General features: G+C 38.8%; 1 protein-coding gene across 4 annotated transcripts in view; it reads left to right on the top strand.

Annotated features, from left to right (window-relative positions):
* ST8SIA6 (ST8 alpha-N-acetyl-neuraminide alpha-2,8-sialyltransferase 6) overlaps nt 1–23,173 on the top strand; it is a 45,305-nt gene that overhangs the window by 4,373 nt on the left and 17,759 nt on the right. For all 4 annotated transcript variants that reach the window (XR_016467812.1, XM_090142882.1, XM_031614505.2 and 1 more), the window contains exons 3-6: nt 5,580–5,678; nt 10,747–10,833; nt 18,580–18,724; nt 22,288–22,400. Coding sequence is in view for 3 of the 4 variants with exons in the window: in XM_090142882.1 (XP_089999008.1) it covers nt 5,580–5,678; nt 10,747–10,833; nt 18,580–18,724; nt 22,288–22,400 (444 nt within the window). In the remaining variant the exon portion in view is untranslated. The remainder of the gene's footprint in view (nt 1–5,579; nt 5,679–10,746; nt 10,834–18,579; nt 18,725–22,287; nt 22,401–23,173) is intronic.

Here is a 23,173-nt window from a genome sequence, read left to right as displayed (position 1 = left end):
ATGCATGCAGACATATTTTAAGAGCACATTTCTAATGCGTGCCTCATGTATTAGTTCTGTCTAAATGAATAGGTGTTCAGTTGAAAGCTGCTGCCAGGGCATATTTATGTTCTGACAGTGGTGAAAGGTTTCCCAGCCTTTTTCTGTTCTGTTTACTTGGTCCAAGTGAAGCTGCTCTGTCATTCTGTCTATCACACACTGTTGTAACATCATTTTGGTGTAAGTACCTTATTTTTTTCACTTTACCTGCTATGAGAGTCTGGATATTGCTTGTCATGTTGTATGTTATGCAGTTAATGGATTTTATAAATAAGAAATATCTGATGTTATGTATAATGTTGGTGAATGCACTGAAGGTCTACCAAATAATTTCAGAATGCAGCTTGTCTTAAAGACCTGATTTAGCATTCCTTAGATAAGCAAAACCTCTGGGAACTTGAACAAGGATAGTAGGATAGGTCTCTTTCACAGTTACTGTGATTAATGTTACAAGACAAATTCTTACTCCTATAGCTTGATAGAGCCATTTTTATAGTCCATTTCACCAAAGATTTAAATGGTGTAGTGCCTTATTAATCAAGGTATTGTGAACCTTAAAAGCATTGCTATATTCTTATCATCTGATTCATTTGAAGTGGTGTCAAAGATAGCAACAAAAAGCAACCTTGCTAGGGAAGTGTGGGTTACAGGTTTTTGACGACTAGTATTCAACTAGTTGAGTATGGGATTCAAATATAAATGAATCTTTACAAGGGAGAAAGTAAGTCAGCAGGAATTCACAATCTGTATGGCGTTGTTTGATGCCAGAAGGATATAAATGTACAGCTTTGCATGCAGAAATTGCCCTGTTTAGCTGGAGAAGCTCAACTGGTACACATTTAAGAGTTTCTGCCCTGTTTCAGGGAGAAAAGAATGGGAAGACAGAAGGGTTCTGCTGGGCAAGGAGTAAATAAAGCCAGTTGGTAGGATTTTCCTCTGATGGAAAATCTGGTGGAGTGTGGTCTTATCTCCCTCTGAAATTAGGGGTGAAATTCTTGTTGCTTTTAGTGCTGCCAGTCAGCCTGGTCTTGAAGTCTTCTGAAAGTCTCATCCCACATTCTTTCAATTTTTACAACTGTTTTTGTAGGAATTTAGAGGACTGGCCTGTCAGCCTAGGGCATATCTTTGTTATAGTATAATTCACAGCACTGTGCTTCTGATTTTTTTCCCCTATTTTTTCCTACTGTCTATCTTTTTTTTTTTTTTTTTTTCACCCTTTTACCCTATATCCATTTTCGTACTCTGATTATTGTGGGTTTTTTTTTGTTTGTTTGTTTTGTTTTGTTTGTTTTGTTTTTGTGGGCGGAGGGATGAATTTGTTTTTAAAGGGCTTCCCTTTTCTTTTGCTTTTCTTTTTCTTGCTGTGTCACCACTCCCCTCAGATTCCATGTTAACCTGGTGATTCCCTGCACTACGGCTCCTTCTAGTCTCGGAGCTGAAGGCTCTAGGCACAGCAGAACGGACTCTGCATTTCCCTCATAGTTTCTCAGTTTCTAGGGGTATCCTAGAACAACCTACTTCTCCAGTCCAGTTGGTAGAACATGATTACAAATGGGATGATCGGATGACTGTTTTTCTCCTAATTCCCTATTTTCTTTCTTTTTTTTTTTATCACCATTCTCCCAAGGAAATGCAGGTGCTTTTTGAGCTGGACACACAGGCTTAGAGGTTATTTGCCATGGGCAATTCATTTCCCATTGATTTTTTTTTTGTTAAAACTTCTATTTTGTTTGTGTCAAGTGACTCTCAGGACCTAGGCTCCATCTGAAGTCTGTTACAGCATGGAAGTGGGTGCAATCCATGTCTTGCAGGTTTTTGCGGCTTAAGGAAATGTTGTATGTTGTCTTACTGTGAGTAAAATATAGAATAACAACATGCTGATAAATATGGCATATGATCTTAACGTACTGTGGCTGTATTGAAGTACAGATGGTGTACTTTCTGAGTACCTAGAATTGTCATAGGAAGGATGTGGCTCTCAAGCTGTTAGTATGTGATTTAAAAAAAAAAAAAAAAAAAAAAAGCCTTCCATATTTGGGTCAATAAAGTTGGCTTTGAGAACATCTAGCAATCTAAGGGAATTTTAGCAGAAATGGCCATTTTGTCTTGCTTGTTTAAGCCAACAGAATGTAATGTGGTTTTCACTTTGAGTTCTCATTTAGTTGAAGAGTTTGCAAAATGAGCTGCATGTCACCAACCCACGAGCACGTTATCTCATTGCACTGAAGAAGTTGTAGTGCAGTTCTCAGTGTTGTACTGAGACTGTCATCATCTAGATAAATTCATTTAGTGATAAATGTTGCCTAGCATGACTGTCCAAAATGATGAGAAATCTAATCTGAGTCTGATGTCTGCATAACTCCGCTATGAATAATGCAGGAGAAGTCTGGAATGCCACTTGCACATCCCTTTATGTTTGAATGCAAAAATTTTCCACTCATGTGAAGCAGAAGCCACTCTAATGATGAAATAGGCACTCAGAAATTTCACCTTTACTGGAAGAAGTCATTGTTTGGTGTGTCTTATAAAAATAATTTTATTTATGTATCTTTCTGCACTGTATAAAGACTCTCGAGTAAATTTTATAGGGAAGAATACACAGAAGAAGTATTTTGGTGATTTGTCTTCTGCCTGCATTGTATGGATAAAGAATTTGGGTGAAAAATCATGTTGGAGCCATTTTCACCAATCTTTGTATGGGTTGGGGAAAGGGAAAGCTCCTTGTTGCTTTTCCTCCCACTGACAGTTTTAAAACTGATTTAATGAAAAAAAAAATAAAAGGAACTGTAATTTATTTTGCTCATTCTTTTTTATCTGACTTTTTCCTTCTTGAATTTTTCAAGTCTTATAAATGCATGCATAAAAAACGATTACACGTGAAATAAACAAGACAACTCACTTCAGTTGATCACAATGCCATGAATTTAAAATGTTAGAAGTCTGTTGATTAAAGCTTTTATTTGGTTGAGAGAATGTTATTCACCACCTCCGCTGACCTCAGGACATAAATTACCAGGAAGCTGTAAGGATCTTATAGTGAGTCCCTGCGCAGAGCAGAATCTTGCTTGTGGCAGGCTGGTCGTCCTCCAGCTGTGCCTGCAGGTGCCCCAGCAGTGGTCTGGGTGCAGCTGCCAGCCAGCTTCTGCCTGCCCAGCACTCTGTGCTGGAGGTCTCTCCTCTGCCCAGCTGTGGCCCAGGAGGGCTGTGGCCACTTGTCCAGCCAGCATCTGGTGTCTCAATTCCTCAGCTGCCTTAAAAGACCATTTACATCAGTAACATGCACTTGATTTATTATAATAATCATTCTTTTTTTTCTTTAAGAGACTTTTTGTACAGCTAAGCTTTGCTTATAGCCATTTTGTTTAAACTGTGCCTTCAGAAATGTTGTTTTCAGCTTATTTAGAAGCATGGCAGAGGAAACATGATTTATACTAACTGAAGTTGTTTGGGAACTGGTCCACCTGCTGCTTCTGTCTGCACAGAAACACTTGGGCCAAGCTGCAGTAAACCCATGTACCTGGGTTGTAAGCAGGACATCTGCTGTCACTTACTGTGTCAGGTCTGTGGAGCTGTGCACCTGACCCTCTGAACTGCGTGCTTTGAGAGCCTTCTGCCTTCACATTTGTATGTCAGTTGTTGAGAAATAATTAGATAAGAAAGCTGGATGCGAAATCAGCAGTGGACCTCTCAGCAGGTAGTGCCAGCTGTTACTGTCTGTTACAGCCTCTGTAGAATAGAAAGGACAGGGGTTTACATTGTGTTCTTACCTTCCCCTCAACAAGGGAGTGCAGACTGCATCATTCCCTAGGGGCACTGGATGTGCTGGGAAGAGCTCCTTGGTGGTGGAAAGATGCTGAGAGCTGATCTCTCTCTGCAGCTTTGCTTCATGGCTGAGTTGCCCCGTGTTTATGGAAAATTATGGGCAATGGAATGAGAAGAAAAGGTGTTTTATTATGTTTCCTCCCTTGTCATAGCTATGAAAATGCCAGACAGTTTAGTACCAGAATAAACAAATATTTATTCTGCTCTTTCTTCTTCAGATTGCTTCCCATTTGAATTGTTTAAGATCTTAATTGTTTATGAAGAGTGTGTACAGGAGGAACTCATCAATGTGTATGAATGCCTACAAGGAGGGTGTACATAAGATGAAGCCAGGCTCTTTCTAGAGATGCCCAATGGTGTAACAAAAGGCAGTGGTCGTGAGCTGGAACTCAAATTCCCCCTGAGCCCCAGGAGCAGTCTGTGCTGTGTGGGTGCCAGAGCACTGGCACAGGTGCCCAGGGGCTGTGTGTGGGGTCTCCTTTGGAGATCTTCAGAAGCCACCTGGGCATGGCGTGGGCACCTGATCTGGGCGGCCCTGCTGCAGCAAGGGCTGGGCTCCGTGGGCCCAGAGGGCCCTGTCAGCCTCAATCGTTCTGTGACTTGAAATGGCATCTTTCCCAAGTAAGAGCTGCTCGTCAGAAATCTTGTAGATATGTAGTCTCAGTGTTCTAGGAGGTGAAGGCAATGAGTTTTGATCCTTGTTAGTTAAAGAATGATGATGCAGAAGCAGACTGTGTTGTGTATGAAGCAGGAAGACCCTTGTGCTTCTAGGAACGGGCTCTGTTTGGTGCTGCAGCTCACACTCAGGCGTGAATGAGAGCATCTGTGTCTCCTGCATTTCTAGTTCAGGTTTGGGAAACAGGCCACAGTATCCAAGTGCTCTGTAAGTAGTGAGGCAGATGTGGTGTGGAGGTGGTGAGGAACAATGAAAGTAGAAGTGATGGAGGAAAGAAGTTCATGGTAAGTGGCAATACGCTCAATAGATGTTTGATGGAAGAACAAGGTGATTATACGAGATTAAACCTAGATACTTGGTGAACTGAGTAAAAGCTTGGTATTTCAGTCATTTGCTAATTTATAGCTCAATCTTCTACCAGGACTGCCAGAGCACGAGGACCATGCAGGATTTTGGTGAAAATGAGGCAACGGGAGTTAAAGGTCACTGTCTGGCATATGCATTGGTTCCTTTTACAAACATTTATTCTCTCTGTGTAAATAAAGAATAAACAAGGGAGTAAGTATTAATCTCAAGTCAATTAATTTAAGTCCAAGTAAAAAGATCAACCTCCCCAGAGGTGTTTCCTATGTATATTATATTGGTTTTGAGTATCGCAGTTCAACAACAGCATTAGGAAATCACATCTGCTAGAATATTTCAAATATGAATATTTTTAAAATCTTTGTAATGTTTAAGAGGCTTCCTGTTTCATTTATTTTTTAATTACATTTTTCTAATTATCATGTAAAGCAGAAAATACAATTCATTCTATAAAACAGAGTTTCCTGAAAGAATCATATACACTGTAGTCACTAGCAGCACAGCCTCCCTTTACAAGAGCTTCACAGTAGAAGTGAATAAAATGCCTTTGGAAATGCTCTCAGCTAAATCACCAGTTATTCATCTTATTGTCACAGCAAAGAAAATGCAGCAGCTCTGCCAGAATATATTCTTTTTAAAAGTATGTTGCTTTTTTTTTCCCATTCCATCTTTTTAACAGAACAACTGCTAATAAAGATGGAATTTACCAGTTTGAGCTGGATGCAAAATGTAAGGCAATTCAGGACAACATTTTGTCATCATCGATCAAGAAGAAAAGGTAGGTTCTTGCTATGCTTTCTGCTTTGTTTGTTTTAAATAAAAGACTAACAGGTTGTATGTTTCTTTTACATAATTCTTAATTATAGTAATGTGGAACTGCATGAGAACAAATTGAAGTTGTTCAACCAATGTTTGCTTGCATTTTTTCTTTCACATCTGTTAGATTTATTCTAGTTTAGATTTAAAGAAATAAAAATCATAAGTCAACAAGATTTCTCATTCCCAGTTAGCAACATTTTATTCCGAGATATTTACAAAAAATGTAGACCAGAATTTGTGAGATATAATTTTAGCCTTAAGTGTCCTCTTCCTGACTGGCAAACACTCCTGCTACAAGCAACATTAGTTAATGGTTCTTTTCTTTGTGTTCACTAGAGTAAATATAGAAATGTAGTATAAAAACTTACTGAGTAATTGGACTCATTACTGCAATAACTACTTCACAGGAAACTAATTATTCAATTTTAGATGTATCAAAAATTCTCCACCCCGAATCCATTTCTGTTTTCCACTTGCTGTTCTGCCTTTTCCTGACGTGGAAAAAAAGTATTTGCTAGTGGCTCTGCTCAATTTTCTCCCACTTAGTAAAGCAGAAGTTGTACAAGCAGCCCATTGCTTCTGACATGTAACGTCTTGCCTGTATGGATGCAGCAATATATATAACGTTGTAAGTAAGAAGAGCATCCTGTTAGGACCACTTAACCACTATACTTAAGTGCCACCTTAAAATTAAGTACTATGGTATTTTTAAAATTGGAAGCTATTTTTTACTCCATTTATGAAGAGAAGAGGAATGGAATGAGAAACTAAAACTCTGCTAAAAATATTTACATGCTTTTCTCCATTCAAAGGACTGTAGAAGCCAAAATATCCTTAACGTTAAAGAACTTTTAAATAGTGATTTTAAAGCTTCTCCTCACTTTCTCATTACATTCTAAGATCTTTCATCAGTTAAGTCACTCTATTCCCAGCTTCTATCTTTACTGTTTCATTTTTTTTTCTCCTCTATAAATGTCTCCTCCCACCACTATTCCTTCTTATCAGCAACACTATCATTGAATTTTTAACTTTTGAAAGATGATAGGCCACCATGCTAGTGTTGCACTTCAAGTAAGAGCTGAAACAGAGGTCAAAGGGTATAGCTGGAGTGTATGTTTAATACTAAGAGAAAGACAAGCAGTCATTATGTTGCCTCCAAAATCCAGCTATGGCAGTTAAATGCTGTTATTTATCCTGTGTATTATAAAGTTGTAGAGGTTGCAGGAATGCAGACTTGCTTTTCACATCCGGAACATTCCGAAGCTGCTCGGAGGAGAAACAAGAAAGTGTCAGACCTTTATTTTATGGCTAGTGAAAAAGGAGCTGAGCTATTAAATGAGGCGGAAGATGAACTGGGTAGGTGGGAAAAGAAATTGATATTTGGAATGAAGGAGCAAAGGATTGCTTTGTGCTGTGAATATTGCAGCTCACTGCCCCTCACTGAGAGGAGCTGTTGGGATCTTCGCTGCTTTTTCAATGTGTGACCACAGGCACGGTGTATTTACCGTGTATAATACTTTACATTAAGGGACATTCTGGACGCTCTGGCCTCTTAAATTGGCCAGAACCAGAAAAACTTACTAGTTGTAATCTTGTCAGATGATTTGATAGTAAAAAATGCTATTTAAATATAACAGGTTTGTGCTGGTGGTGATAAAGGGACTGAAATGCTGAGTTCTTTTGGCACCTTTTCATTTTTATTCTAGAGTGAGCTCTATGTATGGTCTCCTGAGGGCTTTAAAAACTGATAGTTGTTTTTGTAGTATTGAAGTGTCCAAAAGCACAGGAGAGCCTCCGTTTCTCTGGCTTTTCCTTCTCCTGTTTTTATGTGTTTCTTCCTTGAACATAAGCCACCGAGGAGGAAGATCTCCCTTTTTCATATTTGCTGCTCAATTTTCCTTCTAATTCAAGTAGCTTTCTTTGAAGTATAGTTCCAGCAATAACCAGTCGGGCTGCATCCTTCTCTGTTCTGACGTTTTACTTATTGTCTCCCTACTATCTCACCACTGCTGTCCCTGTTATGTTGTTGTCCTTTAGTTATCTGCCAGAAATTAGAAGATACTCATCAGTGCCTTAACTATGCATAATAATTGCACTTTACTGACTGCAGTTAACGTTGACAGTCAGTGCATACCTGACAATTACCATAGGCATAAAACCGTCCAGGGGTTATTTGCCACCGAGGCTCATGCAGTATAAGTCAGTTTCCTACAGCAGCAAATTATTTTAATGTTTAGGATGGAGGTGGCAGGCAAAAACAGGACCAAACATGTTTCTTTTCCTATTCTCAACGCTGTCTTGTCCACATATTGTTATAGCTCAATTTACCTGAGTTTTTTTTTTTATCTTAGTAATGAAGTTATTTTAGCATCAATGGATATGTATTGTTAGCTCCTGGGTACCACTGGAAATATATGCATTGTTCCAGCTCTTTAAAATGAAACAGTGGAGAAGAGGATTGTCTAGGTTACAGCAGAGCTGTGGAATGATGTCCTGATGGCCCTTCTGGACTGATTCCATTGGAGTGAGTCTCTGAGGCTCCTTCAGAGGAGAAAATGGTAAAATAGCAGTGGAAGGGCAGCAGTGTTCTTGCATTCTAACATGTGGTGTTGCCATAGATGCAGGTACACAGCTTATGGTACATGTACTAGAAGGCCCTCAGCTTCTGACAGTGAGTGCCTATGCTTTTTGAAGAGCCTTAATACCAGCAGTGTGCAAGACACTTTTATTTTTCTTCTCACCAAATGTTTCTGTGCAACTTGCTAATAACTTGTCAGTCAGTGCTATATCTTTCTGGTAACTTTTCATTTCTGACTCTGATATTCATCTTATCAGTATCTTTAGGCTAGAATTTGCTTTTTTTCTATATTTTTTTTCTCCTAGATAATGATAGTATAAATAACTTTCCATATCCTGTTACCTTTTTTTTTCCCCTCCCTAAATCCCAGCATCTAACATTTATTGTTTAGCCTTAAGGAGTAAATGATGGGTGATTCAACATTAGGCTGACGTACTCCTGTGCTTCTATCCCTCCTTCCCCTGCAGCATTTGCTGCCTGTCCTGTGCTGCTGGCACTTGTCTGACTCCACAGATAGGAGCCCATTTAGGTAGGTGCTTCAGTAAGAAAGTGGTTCCATTTCCCTGGCTGCATCTGCAAGGCTACAAGCAGGTAGTTACCCAAATGGGGAGGTCTTGTTCCCAGTTTCTCCACTCTCATCACCTCTTTATTCTGCCTGTGGAGTTTTATGGAATTTTTCCTGATACAGTGAAACACACCAAAAATATGTATGGTGTGTGCTTTATTTATATATATATGTGTGTGTGTGTGTATATATATATATTTTGTTTGTTTGTTTAAACAAATTCTGGATTTTTTTTTTTTTTTTTTTTTTTTTTTTTTGCCATGGTAGTGAATTAAGTGACCTGTGAAGGCATTTAAGTAGTTCAAAAGCTGATAAAACAGGGCCATGTCATGAGGAGAAGAACAGATGTGTAGCTGAGCTAGAAGGAGAAAGGACACGCTGCACTGGGTCAGAGCAGCTGCAGATACAGTGAAGCCAGTTGTACTCTGCTCCCAGTTTGGCCCATTCCTTTCTGCTGCCTTCAGTGGTACAAGGGCTCAGAAAAATTAGTTTGTTCACAGTGATGTGGTTTCTGTAAGAGTTTTCTATGTCTGGTAATGAATATAAATGCTTCCTGTGTTTGTGCATAGAGTGAAAATTGTCACAGGTACAACTTTGAGCCAAAGACCAATTCTAATGCAGAATTTTTGTGAAAAATTTCTGTTTCTATGTGGAAATGGAAAGTGATTTTACTGTAGGATAGACAAACCAGTTAACTTCAGCAGTAACAAGAGCTTTATGGAGCAAAAAAACAAACAGTAAAAAGGGATCTGTTTTCTCAAACATTTACCATAAAGCTGTGGTACTAAACATGCTGAATACTGAAATAGAAGAAAGCTTTCAAAGTGCTGAATGCCTTTCTGCTGCAATTCACTGTTACCTTTTGGTTTTCCTTTCTATCAGTTCTCACTTCATTTAAAAACAAGTGAGATTTCGTGCCTTCCCAGCCTTTTTTGTTGAGGTAGTTCAAAATATACTCTTCTGAGTTTCAGTTTAGGTAAGGTCATGATCATTTGGTTTGGGGCCAGCACTAAGCTGTTTGTGCTGAAATCCTACAAGGCAGATGTTTATTGGAAACATGACTGCAGTAGAACTTCGAGCAGCTACATCCACACTGTCTCTTATTTCCATCCACCCAATCCTCCCTTTAAATTGGAGCTGTTGTTTTTAAAAAAGCTGTAGTGGGAATCAAGGACAAATGGGGGAACTGTTAACACTGAACCTAACAGGGAGAAAGTGTCTCCATTCTTTTGGCTTGCATGATCTGCAGTATTTCACATGTGGACAAATGTAAATCTCTTGATCCGTTAATAAAGCAGAAAACTCTTTGGTTACATGTACCCTGCTGGTGCTCAGTAGGGTAAAACAGATTGTTTTTAAGATATAGTTTGAAGGAAAACTTATATCTGCAAATATTGGTTTGCAGCGTAAGATGACTGAATTGAGCTTTGGGGACTGTATGAGGTGAGAGAGAAAATTGTAACTTTAGTCTTTATTTGCAAAAACCGCATGTCAAAACATTTTTTGAAGTTAAAAACAACAAATACAAGAAACAGGTTTTGTGTTTTGGGCTTTTGCAGGAGAGATAATATTTGAGGGGTCTAAACCTTCAAGATATGTGTGGCTGAATGCTAAAGTTTGAAACAGCACCACTTGAAAGCGTGTGAAAATTTTGTTAGACATCACATGTTTATGAAATGATGTTTAATAGGTCATGCTAATTAAACAGGGACAGTACTGTTACAAATTACAGGAATAAAATAGGTCATGGAGTTCTAAAAGTAAACTATTATATATGCATCGTGCGCATTATTATTAATACATGCATCATTTGAATGTTTTAGAGACTGTTTCTAAATATACATACATATATATTCTAATGTTTGATGTCGTTGCCTGTTCTAGGTATCCGGAAGATTATTATCTTCACATAGTCAAAAAACTGCAGAACTGCACCTGGATGAGGAGACCGGAAGAATCAGCAGAATTCAGGTAATTTTAATTGCCTCATTTGGAAAACTGTTTACCCTGGATTAGTCTAACAGGTAATATATTTAGATCTTCCATTTTAAAAAGATAATTTGGTACTGCTTTCAGACTGCATTTGCAGTTATAAATTTCTACTATTCTTTTGATGCTAGGGCTCTTCTTTATTTGAATTGAGCTGTGCAAATGGAGTAAGATAAAAGATCTACAAAAATAAAGGAATTTCACTTGTCTCTACTATAATGAATAGTTAACTAACTTATCTAGAGTGGATTAAAAATATTGCTGACTCAAATCCTAAGGTATTAAAGAGAATGAATGTGATGTTATCCATCTGAACTTGCACTTTTTGAAAGACTGTGTAACGAAGCAGCGTGTTTCTTACCCCATGACTATTGCTTCTACTGCGAAAGTGCCCTAAGCACTCATTGGTTTGGCTGTGCATGTTATGGTCCTCGTGCATGTAAGCACATGACTAAATCTGTCCTTGTTCAGGGCGCCACATAAGTACTTGCTCAGTAGGGACAGTGATCTATGAAAAGCTTCCCCGCTCATTTGGAAATGCATCATGCTGTGTTAAGAGAACAGCTTTCCTGTGCCAACTCTATTTTCTCCGGGGAAATACTCTCTTGAATTACATTATCACATGGATTAGAGTTAAGATTCTGTCAAGATCATTAAAAATGAGTAAACTCTCCTACCTTCCAAGTCTTTGGAACCGACTAGCATTGAAAACAAAACCTACATGCTCAGCTTGTGATGCTGCTGGAAGAAGTAGCTTGTTGGCAGGGAGGGGCTCAAGTAAAGCTTTTCATGTACCATAATTTGCTGTCTTTGCTGTGTATCAGTGGTATATTACACAGAGTTAAGGTTTATGAAACTTTCAGTTAACTGAGACAGGCTTCAGCTGAGCACAGAGATATCAGAGCATGATGAAGAGCTGCTGAAGCAGTCTGTAATGTGTCAGAATAGCCAGGTGTTTTGTACAGAGTTGACAAGAAGTGAAATGACTTTTGTCTGCTAAAGTTAGGGTTTTTGTTTTCCTGTTTATTCTTTTTTAACTTCTCTTTCTTCTGAATGGACCAGCTACCACTTAAGAGCAATTTGCTGCTTTGTCTATACATGAGTCAATGTCAGAGCAACCACTCCCTCTTCCAGCTTAGCTTCTTTCTCATTTTTTGCTGCCACAATCTCCCTTCTGCTGAGGCAACTTCTACATCTTCTATGCCTATGAGAATGGAACATGACACTTCCTGTCTAAAACCTTATATAAAACTGCTGGACTTTTAGTTCAAGATGCTTACTATTTCTTTTGGTGTCTTTTCTGCCTTCTGGCAAGGAGTTCGGGTCATAAGTGGCCAAGGTGGCTTATACAACCAGTAATTGGACTGGAATTGTACGTAAGAGCAAACTGTGGGTGCACTAAGCCATCTAGAAAATGGACTGTATTTACACTAAGGTGAGCTTGCTAATTTGAATTTAGCTCTAACACCAACTGAAAAGTGTTTTTTTGCAACTCATGGTTCAGCACAAGGTGGACAAACTCTGTTTCTCCTTTGATGTTCAAAGGCTCTGCTGTTAGGGTTTCAAAGCTATTTTGCATCTAAACTTATTAGAATACTTACCAGTTTATATATTATAACTTATACTGTGTTGGAGTACTGAAGACAATCTCTGTGAAATTTGACCTGCTTTGACATCATTCAAATGTTCTGTCAATATGACCAAGAAGGACTGGTACTTCGATGTTTCAGGTGTTGCTGATGATTATCATTCAAAAGATGTGTACTTTTGCATAAATCCTTTTTTTTGTTGTTGTTCTCTCTGACTCATTTTCTGGAAACAGGATATTAAAGCTTTACAATTGTCCTCACTCCCAGATCATACTGGAGACTTCCAAGGCTTCCAGTCCCCCAGCAGTTGGTCAATACGAGCTTTTAAAGAAGAAAAAAAAATAAAGGAAATTCAGTATAAAGTTTACTGACTAAATCAGTATACACTCCATGCTTACTGCACTCCCAGATGTGTTTATCAGACTTAAGCACAAGAGCCTGGAACTGGCTTTAAAAGGACTCTCTAGCTGAGAAATGATGCATTGACGGAGCTCTATGGGGAACAGAGTTTCTAGAAATGCAGTGAAATTAATGATTTAATAATCCCTTGGCAGTGCATCTCGTCCTTTTTCTAACTTTGTCTAGTATCGGTAATGCATAATAATTGTATAATATAAATATTACTCAATTCTAAAAATCTCATTAAGTGGGTAGATAAACACACACATTTTGCAGAAGAGGAAATTAATCTCAAAGGGGCTGTGCAGCAGGAATTGGGTAATACAGCTAGCCACCTTCAGGAGGAGAGTGTAAAGCTGCCTGTCACATTATTCATCTGCAGTGCCACCAGAAATCTGCCTGCTGACTAGACTACAGAGAAGCTGCTTGACTCCTTTCCCTGTTTGCCCATCTGTTAAATGGAGTGAACACTTGCATGCTTCTCAGGCATGGTGTCAATTGCGGAACGTTTTGGTATTATGCTGAGATTTTAAAGAAGAGATGTGAATATTTATAAGGGACTTAATGTTTTATGCTCCAGGGCATGAACTAACCTCTAATTTATAAGGTTCAAAAGAAGCTTCCCAGGGGTAGTGAATTTCTCGAAGCAGATTTCTTGTGTTTTCCTTTGCAGCTTTTGCTATTGGCTACTATCACAGTAGTAGTGGGGTGAATGAATATGTGATCCAATGCAGAAACTCTTGTGTTCCTAGAAGACAGTGTTGTTTGCCAACGAGTACACATCATTTCTCCTTGTAAACAGAACTTCCAGCTGATCCAAGCCAAAAAACAACAACAAAAAAGGCAACAACAAAAAAAACACAAAACAGAATATGAACTAGAAGTGCAATTCAGGAAGGAAATACTTGCCTTTATTTATTGGCAGAAAGGATGCATCTGAGAGCCCGACTTTGCAGAAGTCACTGTTTGTGCTGTGGCATTATACAAAAAGCAGAGTGCAGGATTCTAGGTTGACCCTCCCTTGCCTAGCTCAGCTCTGCCATGCAGCTGTGCAAACTCTTTCCTTTTGTTGTCAGAGAGCTGTCTTTCTCTCTTTCCAGATTTGTCTAATAAGCTGCTCCAGCATATGTGCTCACATGCACTGGACTGTATTGCTGTCTGGCAGTGCTCAGTGGTTCTTGGCAACTGTGTGTATTTACCCATGCATTTCTGAAAGTGAAAAAGAGTCATAAGGCAAGTACAAACCATGATTTCCTCTTTAATACCTCTCTTCTGTGGTGGATTTTGTCCAGCCTCTCTTGGCTCTCTGACCTACAGTTAATTCAGTATCTGTAATGCTGATATCAGTACTGCTAGATTTGGGTTGCCCTCAGAGAAGCCCATGGGAACACATGGTTTATTGTTTCCAAAATCCAGTTAAGATTCAGAGTGCCCCATAAAATTGTCACCTGCTGTTAAGGAGCTCCTATCTAACCTAACAATAGATGCTAGAAAAGGTGGTGTATTTATATATACCTAGCAATGCTGTTAGCTTACTGGTATAATTGGCATCCTACTAAGTGATTTAGGAAAATTCTTTAGCATTTATATACATGCTACTGACACATAGAGAACATATCTAAATTGCCTAATTACAGATATCCAAGCGTGGTGACAACTAAAACAAGGTATTGGGGAAAAAAAGTTTTCTTCCATTATTAGCAATCTACTGACATCTGTTGCTTGAAACACTTTGTCCTTTATTCAAGTGATATTAAAACCATGGTGTGAAATACCCTTAGCATCAGGCTTTAAATAATTGCCATTCTTACTTTGTGTTTGGTTATCTATTCTATGTGGTCTTTCAATTCCTGACTGAGTACGACTGAAGATCCACAAATAGATATGACTGTGTAAGCATTGCTGGCTTGGATAATGAGCAAATGCTATATAACAGGAGTGACATGCTCGTTTTGCAAACAAGCATTCATTTGCACAGATGTTTGTTGAACACCTACTATTTAGAACATGGGTGGTTAACCTTTTGGCTTGCTTGGGCCACTTTGAGTGAAGAGAAATTGGCTTGGGCTGCATACAAAATATGTAATATAGCTAATGTATGTAAGTAGCAAAAATTATTCTTTTAATTTTTTTTATTAAAACATAAAAAAGACAGCAACAAGAACATAAGACTAGTGGGATGTTTGACCTTGTTTTTGTAAACTGATGCATCAGGCTGTTTTTATGACAGTGATTGCCATTCTCAGTGAGTTCTCAAGGTGTTTGTCAGTGACTTGATAAAATTTTACTCTTTCTGTGCTTCACCCTTGAAAATAGTTGTTTGCAAATACTGCTGGAAAGCAATGACATGAATAAGGTGTGACTGTGACATGAAGGATATCTTTCTCTGTTAAGAGAAGAGTTATAAAATTCTAGTAAAGGGACATGATCAAAAGTTTGAGTTGAATATCTGACTCCAATTCTATACATTCAATTTGAAAAGTCACATGTAATTTATGATTTTTTTGGCAGTCTTGAAACCTAATCACAAATTATTTATCAAAACAAAAAGCATGGCTGCATATTTTTCACTATTCACAGGAATGTTTAGCTGTTCTATCAGTATGCATGCAGTGATTTGCCATAACTCGAGTTAGCACTGTGCTGTTCCCTCCCCTTGTCCTGCTTTCAGCCCAGTGCAATCACACACCAATGTGTGGTCATTGCTGAGTGATGGGCCGCATGCAGCCCGTGGCCCAAGGGTTGGACATGCCTGACTTAGAACAATGTTTTGCATTTTTTAATACTTATGCAGTGTCCCTCTCCATTTTTTCCCTATCATGTTATCTTTTCCAAAGCTCCAAGCAACTCCGTTATCAATGAATTTTCTTCTCTAAATGGTCAATAGTTCTCTCTGTGCCACACCTGTTTAGGTGTATATCCTATCAATTGTTGCATAATGCCTGGTTATGAATATTTCAGCTTTACAATCTGAAAATTTGGTTCAGTAACAGCAGAGAGATCGTTGTTTTCTAAACTGAATGCATTATAGGGTTTTGTGTGTGATTTCAGAGTTCTGATGGGGCTAACCATTGCTTTTCAGTAAATATCCTATCCTGTTAACATACATATATATTTTTATAGGCTTGAAGGCAACAGGACTTGTAAGGTGAATGATAGAGACTCCAACAAAAATGTTTAAGGACTTCTAAAACTGTTCTGGAGCACGGCTGGGCTGTCTGTACCTCAGAGAAGATAGCAGTCCTCTTATTTGGAAGTTGTGATATGATTGATTTTAACACTGCTGATGGAAGAAGAAGAAGAAAACTGTGCTGAACAGTTGCAGAAATGAATTATGGTTTAATGGACTTACAACCACCCATTTGTTCACTAAGTACTATATCCAGTACTTCTCATTGTGATTCCTTTCATCTCCTTAGCTCTTTCTTTCGTCAGTTTCTTACAATCACTTGTTCTGTGTCGATTGAAATCTTTGCTAATTCTTTGGAGGCTGAAGACTCTCGGTGTTTCTGTAATAATCGTAACAATTAATAATGAGGAAAAGGCTGATAATGACTTAGCATGAGAAAGGGAGACTAATAGAGAAAATCTCACAGCTGCCTGGAAGCGCTGTTCTTAAAGCTCCAGACAAAAAGCTGTGTTGGGTGGCTTCCTCTGCAAAGGCTCTCCTAACTGCAGTCCGTAGAGTCTCAGGTTCCCTAGGTAACTTGAATATTAATTATTATATTAGTATTCTTCAAAGGTTTTCCACTTAAAAGAAATGTTTCATTAGTGCAACAAATTAGAGTCCAATTGGGTGCAAGCTGTAACTGTTTTTTATACCTCCACATCCCTTTGCTTTACAGACTTCTAAGCTTGATTTATTCTAATTTGGGCTGTACTCCTAAGTTGACAAATAATCTGCAGTTCTTCCAAATAGTTGCAACTCATGTTTTTGCTGGAAGCTAGCAAATAGCTAAAAAAGCCTTCAAAATAGGAGGGAGAAAGGGAGGGTCAGTGTGAAGAAGGGCTGAGCAGATGCTGTGTTTTGAAGAGCCTCTGGGCATTGTGTTTCTGGGCTATCTTGCATAGCTTGAAGCCTGGCAGAGTGATACAACAGTTCTTCACAAGCAGTCTCACGCTGTGATAGCTGTAGGCTCTGCCCTTCCTCCTTACTGAAAATGAAGAGAAAGGGAAACTCTTGGGTATAAAATGGGTTTTAAAAATCCAGATGTTACACCACAATTTAGCCAGCACAATATTTGAACCCTACCAATATATTTGTAAGTTTTTACTAAAACAAACAAACAAACAAAAACCACTTAAAAGAACCCTAGATTGTGAAAGAAATAGTTGAATTCAACCCATTTTCCTAGTCCTGTAATTTACCCTCCTGCTTTTTATTTCACTCAAAATCTATTAACATTTTCCCGCTTTATTATCTCCTCTAACAAGGGTGTGAAACATTCTTGAAGGTTATGAGATCCCACTCTTACTTGAAAGGAACAATTTTTAGTATGTTACACAAACTTGTGACAGTATTGCTTAACATTGCTTAATCTGTGTACTGCAACAAAACATAGTCCAAACACAAATGTAATACTCTGCAAGGTCAATTTATGCTTACATAAGCTCACGCCACCACATAATCAATAGCTTTCCTAACACTAAACAGATCGATAACTGTGCTCTCTGAAATCTTCCATTCCAGTGCATATGAAAAAACATAGAACTCCAAGATCATTGTGTGATTTAAGAATACATCTGTTAATTGCTTTGCAGATGTCATACTTCCCTAAAGATTGAAGAATTCCTATAAGAGAAAACTAATTTTGGATTAGATTTTGTTATGTTTTTATGGTTGACTTTTTCCAAATGTTTTGTTAGAAAAATCTATTACACTTCCTACATATTCAGCCCTGGTTTCAGGTTCAACCTTGCATTTCATTGTCTCAGACATACATGACATACTACATTTATGAGGAGTTCAAGGGCTCGTCAGTGTGGCATATCCCTTCACCACGTTCTGTTTCAGATATATTTAATTGCTCTTTTCTAAAAGATTGCAGTAACTCTTAATATGCCTTGTTGCACTTTGGTGTTATTGACTCAGATTGTCAGGAGCTTGGAGAAATCCACTGTTCTAGAGCCCTCAGTGCAGTACTGTAAGGTAATTTCTTGCCCATTATAAAGGATTGCATAAGTAAGCATAGATAAAATATCCCCTCACTGTTTATGACTGAATCCTTTAAATTTTACTGGTATATTGCAGGTATTTTGTAGGTTCTTTTTTTTCTGAAAATCTCCTCACTATGAAATTTCACGATCTTTTTTTGTCTTCAGTCCAACAGCTCTTATGAATTGATGATTGCAAATACCCAATGCAGACAACACCTGAGGAACTGTTGGGAAAATAAAGATTTTCTCTGGTCTTTAGTAATCTACAGACATTTGTCGTTTGAAATACTTTGTCCTTTATTCAAATGATGTTAGAAACCATGTTGTGAAATACACTTAGCTTACAGGAATTACAGCTTTAAATAATTGCCATTCAAAAGAAGGTTCTCTTGCATTGATTAGTTTCTGAATATTTGCTGTGAAATTGAGCTTGCAAGTGAAGGGAAATGATATTCCTATAGAGGGCTCATACAGACTTCTGGTGCTTAGTTAGATAGAAGTGGTTTTCATTCATCTAGCTCTCTACTACCTCATTTCTGTTTATTTGCCTGTCTTTGAGCAGGTTTGGTTTGTTTTTTTTCAGGTCAGAGTTAGCTTCCTGCTGTAATGCAGTTCACAATTTTATTGCTTCTCAAAACAACACCCCACTGGGAAGTAACATGAGTTATGAAGTGGACAGTAAAAAGACCATCCTCATTACAGAAGACATTTTTAGAATGCTGCCTGTGGTAAGAACTGTATCCTTGCCTGTTATTATAATTACAGTATTATATATACTTTGGAATAGTAATAGAGCTGCTTTCTTTTATTTCTCTAGAAGAGCCCCTTCGCCCTGTATGCTTTTCCTCTTTCACTTTGTGAGACTTCTTTTTTTGCCTTTCTTTGCCAGTGGTAAAGGCATGACCAGCACATTGTAGATCTGGTTGTAGGTAGAGTTACTATAGAATCCAAGCTGCTGCCTGTTGTGGCAGTCAGCTGAATTCAGGGCTGAAGAATTGAGGAAGGTTGCCTTTTTTTTCATTCCCATCTTTTAAATACCTTTCAGTTTTGAGCTATATTTCATATTCCTGGTATTCCCATGCTATTTCTCCTGAAGGCTAAGGTTTGTCACTTGTGGAGGCTGTTTTGCAGATAAATCTGATGGTGAGATGAAGTCTTTGCAGCCAGAAACACAGAGTGAGCAAAGGAATTAGATTTTGTAGCTAGGGTCTGTTAGCAAAGATATAAGATCTAAAAACCAGACAAAGGTGTCCTGGTTTCAGCTGACACTGTTAATACTGCACTGCTGCTTTGGTTGTTTCTGAATGCTAAGAGGGCTGAGCCCGGCCACTCGGTGGGGAAGAGCCACTGCCTTTATGGTGAAGCAGAGAGGGGTGGGACAGAACCAGAAGAGGTGGCCAGAATTTGGTCTGGGGTTATTCCATAGCATGAGTGCAGAGCTGGCTTTGGGGGTGGTTGCTGCTTGCGGGTTGGCTGTGTGTTGGTTGGCAAATGTTGGTAGTGGAGCATTGGTGGGTAATTGTATATATGTATATTTAGTTATTGTTGTATTTTTGGTTTTTTTTCTGTTTTTCTGAATAATTTTTATCTCTACCCCCTAGCTGTTTCTAGTCCTCATTCTACCTGGTGAGGAATGAACAAATGACTATGTGGTGTTGAGCTATTTGCTGGATTCAATTTCAACAGCCTTTGGCAACCAATGTGAAGCCTGAAGGGTTGAGATGACAACAGATCTGATGAGAGCTTGTTAAAACAAAATTGTAACAAGCATGACAGTAATTTAATAGTTGCTGGTCAGAATGTTATTTTTTTTATTATTTTTGGAGATCTGTCAGAGTTTTTTCATGAAACCATATTACTTGCTATATATGATCCCTGTTTGCCATCTCTGGGGGCTGGACTAAGGTTATCCTTTTTCTGTAACACTGGTTGTGAAACTAATCTGATATTTGTATTTGATATTTCAGTAATCTTCATACTTTGGAAACCATATCTTGGAAACTATTAATAATTTCACTCTTTACTTGGTCTCCTCAGGGAGCCAGGCTATGGTGGAGACAAGTGGTAATGTTCAAATCAGTATGCATCTAATGCTATGCCTACTTAACATACTTCAGGATTTGTTTAAGGTTAAACAACTATTTATGAAAATCCTCCAGAGGTCTGCCCCAAAGCTGGAAAGTTATGAGTGGCAGAGAGTTGGGGTTGATATGGGTGGGTACCTAAAGCAGTGGGCACCCACAGCGTTTTGGAATTTCACCCCTGAACAACTGCGGAATCCTGACGAATTTGGAAGAGGTATGCTGTTGCCTTGGCAATCCTGGAGAGACAAAAATCACTGCAGTGTGCTGGGACCTGGTCCATTTTTACTGAGACCTGTTCAGTGCTTTACAGCACCCCAAAGGGAAAGAGATATCTGGATTTGAACAGGCCCAGCTATTGCTCTGTCCCCTGCAACAGGCCTTGTAGTTCTACTAGAGAACCAACCTGTGCCACTACCAGTTGCCTCTGTATAAAAGGCAAATAAATGGCTACAAAAGCCAACTCATTTAGTAGGGAAAGAAACGAAAACAAGGATGGAAGAAAATGAAGTAGAGCTATCACAAGGACAGGAGGAGAAAGAATCAGCATTCATAAAGGGGACAAAAACAGTCTGACCCCTAGTTGTGGGTGAACTGCGAGACATGCGAAAAGACCTCAGCCATCATCCAGGAGATCATATTGTCACTTGGCTGCTCCAATGTGGAATAATGGGCCCAGTAGCCTGGTTTTAATGGGCATAAATGCCAGACAACTGGGATCCTTTTCTAGGGAAGGAGCCCTTAACAAAGCAATTGGATAAGGGACTCAAACCTTCACCCTAAGGAAAACATGGTCCATTTCCCAGGCAAATGGACCACTGTGGAGAAACATATGTAGTACTTGAGGGAATTAGCTGTGCTGGAGATGATGTATAATATAGACCTAGACAATGATAAGTTATCTCAAGATCCAGATGATGTCAGGTGCTGGCAATCTGTGAGAGAAATTTGTGTGGAGCACACCGTCATCATATGTCAGCGCACTTACAGCAATGTTCTGGAATGATAATGGAAAAAACAATGGAGGAAGTTGCAACTCTACTTCAACAGTATGGAGAAAATCTCTCTTCCTCCCCATGGGCCTGTGTCTCAGCACAGAGAAACTGTTCTGGGAATTCAAAGACAGAATGTCCTCTCTAATTCTGATTTGTGTGATGAGCCTAGTGCTTTCTTATGCTGCTGTGAATCACTAAAGAAATGGAGGAGGTGACAGAGGTTCCAAATGAAAGAAAAAGTGTAATATTTCTTAACGTATGTTTGCTAGGTTAGCCACAGTTCTGTCCTCTGTGTTTTTCTACTGTCTTCAGAATTAAACAGGATACTTGAATATGGTTAATGATACGTTGCCAGGCAACATGACATCTGCCATTTTCCCTGCTCTTTTTACCTTGTTGATAACAGTTCCCCCTTATGCTTTTTTTTTGAGCAAATTGATGAGAATGTGAGGAGGGATAATGCTTCATGTAAGCAAGTTTTGACTCACTTTTACATGTAGATTCAGTTTCTGCAGTTAAGTAGCCCTGTTGCTGGCCTTCTCTGTTGAATGTCTGTGCTCCCATAGCAGGGAGGAGTGAATGAGATGTATGAGGAGTTTCTGGGACCGTGCGATAATAACCAACTAAATTAATATCAACTGAAATAATCAACAATTTACATGAATTTACTAAGTTGTGATCTGTTCTCATTCACAAGTGGATCCACTAAGGTCTCATTCAGGTTCCCCAGGGCAAGACAGCAACCTAGTATTAAAAAAAAAAAACACCAACAACTTATTACAAAATAATAAGCATTTGCAAGGTTACCTTTTATTAGCTGACACAGACGATGACAACGTGACAACTCCCAGTGTGTTTAATTGAAAAGGAAAATGGGAGAATTTAAGCTATCTTCAGTAGGAGCTAGTTCCTTAGCTTTTCACAGACTCAATCCAGTACTACGTTTTTTTCATTACACAAATGTCAATTATATTCATCCTGTTTTAACGGTCTGACACTGTACCATCAAAATACCCAAGACGGAAGTAGCGGTTTCTAGTCTGTTGGTGACTATTTTTGGCTTTTGGCCGTCTGTGCCTGGCAATGCAGTCTGCTAAATGGTGAATGCTTTCACTGGGATTTACGAGATTAGAGCTGCAAGGATAAATGACTGAAGGCACAAAGAAACAATCAAAAAATTTATTAAGCATCCACTGTCTTTTTATTTGTTTGCAGTCCTCTCCTCTTTCAGTTTATCCCTTCAAGAACTGTGCTGTGGTTGGAAATGGAGGCATTCTGAAAAATTCCAGCTGTGGAGCTGAAATAGATCGTTCTGATTTTGTGTTTAGGTAAGAGCTGCTTCATCTTTCTGAAGGCTGTTGGACATTTCTACAAGCTTAGCAAGCTTGCCAATGCCAGTTTGTAGCAATGAAGATCTACCTCTCAAAGAGTACTCCTCCAGCTTTATAGATTTAAGGACTCTGTTTTCTTAGTAAAAAAGGGATTTTATGGATAGATATATAATCCAAAATTACAAGGATACTGTGTCAGTAGTGTAAAACTTGATTATCTGAGAAAGTGATAATTCTTTTCAATCAACACTCTTAAGAGAATTTTTTTTTTTTGTTAAGGAGAAGATAGTAAAAAAAAAAAAAAGTCTCTGGAATTAAAACAAGTCTGTTGTTAAATACTGTGTTTACTTTTGCCAATGGGTTTATCTAGTCACGGGTTGGGTCACTAATGCAGTTACTTAACTGCCCCAGAATTTGTCTTACCATCTGGGAGCATCAGATTTAAATAATATTTCATGGAATCATAGCATCGTTTGAGTTGGAAGGGGTCTGTGATCTTTAAACATCATCTAGTCCAACTGCTTTGCATTGAACAGATATGATCAACATGCAGTGGGATCCAGTGCATTCTCAGTAAGTTTGCTGATGACACCAAGCTGAGTGGTGCAGTTGACAGAACAGGAGGAAGGGATGCCATTCAGAGGAACCTGGAAAGGCTTGCGAAGTGGGCCCAGGCTGGGAACCTAGCAAGGTTCAACAAGGCCAACTACAGGGTGTTGCACTTGCGCCAAGGCAATCCCAGATATGCATGCAGACTGGGAGAACTCGTT

This window comes from Phasianus colchicus, chromosome 6 (assembly GCF_987193195.1).
Source record: "Phasianus colchicus chromosome 6, bPhaCol1.hap1.1, whole genome shotgun sequence".
NCBI lineage: Eukaryota > Metazoa > Chordata > Aves > Galliformes > Phasianidae > Phasianus > Phasianus colchicus.
The sequence above is the reverse complement of the archived record's forward strand: the minus strand, read 5'-3'. Positions and strand labels throughout refer to the sequence as shown.